This window comes from Pundamilia nyererei, unplaced genomic scaffold (assembly GCF_000239375.1).
Source record: "Pundamilia nyererei isolate P.nyererei 1_Seehausen unplaced genomic scaffold, PunNye1.0 scaffold01983, whole genome shotgun sequence".
In the NCBI taxonomy this organism is placed as follows: Eukaryota; Metazoa; Chordata; class Actinopteri; order Cichliformes; family Cichlidae; genus Pundamilia; species Pundamilia nyererei.
The window spans coordinates 1-1,175 of NW_005189384.1; the positions used below are offsets into that span (position 1 = coordinate 1).

The following is a 1,175-nucleotide window of genomic DNA, read 5'->3' on the forward strand; positions in this document are numbered from 1 at the left end:
ATGTTGATGACATCGCTTTGCCACCACCTACAGGACCTGACGGGGCCACGACTAAAATACACTGCTGAGATGGTGAAATGATGTAAAGGATCAAATCTTTAAAAACTGAAAACAATGTTTATTTCACTGTTATATGTACATGAGGGAAAACTTAAATTCAGCCAACTCAAAATCAACACCATTATTAATTCAGACTTTCCTAGAACACGTTAATGTTTAAAATCCAGCCTCAAATGCAAAAACCACATCTACAGGCGCATGTTTATAAATAAAACAGATGGTATTTGGCCTCAGTGGACAAACAGCAAACTCTATGGCTTTTCTAAAACACCATTTCCTTTTCTTACATAATAGATGACCTTGCTCCAATGGAGGGCAAGTCCCTCATATGGATTTTATTTGTTGTGCCTAACAATAATAATAATAATGATAATAATAATAATAATAATAATAATATTATATATATATATATGAAACTACAACAATATTTCAAAACATTGGTGTGCAAGCACTTACTTTACTCGAGAAACTTAAATCATGTATAAACACAATGGAAAGCACTGATACAGCTAGTATACAGTGGACTATTATGTACAGGTCATATCAGGTCATTGTGGCATTAGATGTCTGACATTGTATTTGGACGTGTCATGGTATTGGGTCATAGGCTTGTCTGCAATACCACACGTTCCCACTCCCACCTTTCCGTTGACGCTTTCTGGAGATGCAAATATGCTCCTCTTCACCTAGAATAAACAAAAGCACATGGAAATCAACATTAGTAGCTGTTGCAACAATGTAGTACTGGAAAATTTGTATTAATTATGCATTACAAAGAACTTAACAGTAACCTATGGACACATGTCACTAGTTTCAAGCCGATATCTTGGTTTTCTAACACTAGCCTTAAAAATAACTTACCTGGCCTTTCTTGTTCTTTGAGTAGGCTTTGTTGTTGAACTGCTGCCACTTTGACTTTTGCTCCTCTCGTTCTTGCTCCAGCTCCTTCATCCTCTGTACCTTCTTCTGAGCTTTCTTCTTTTTATACTCCCTCTGCTCTGCTATCTGCTCTTTCCTAGAGAGAGAGAGAGAGAGAGAGAGAGTCAATACAGATTCCCCCGATTCTAATTTTCTTTCTCAGAATTGTAACTGACAGCATTTACACAGAAAAAATA

At 36.5% G+C, this 1,175-nt stretch overlaps 1 protein-coding gene across 1 annotated transcript in view; it reads right to left on the reverse strand.

Annotated features, from left to right (window-relative positions):
- Positions 1–100: 100 nt before the first annotated feature.
- The window catches only part of smndc1 (survival motor neuron domain containing 1), a 4,326-nt gene continuing 3,251 nt past the window's right edge, over positions 101–1,175 (reverse strand). The window contains 2 exon segments of the mRNA XM_005755581.1: positions 101–746; positions 922–1,075. Coding sequence (XP_005755638.1) covers positions 609–746; positions 922–1,075 — 292 coding nt within the window. The 3' untranslated portion in view covers positions 101–608.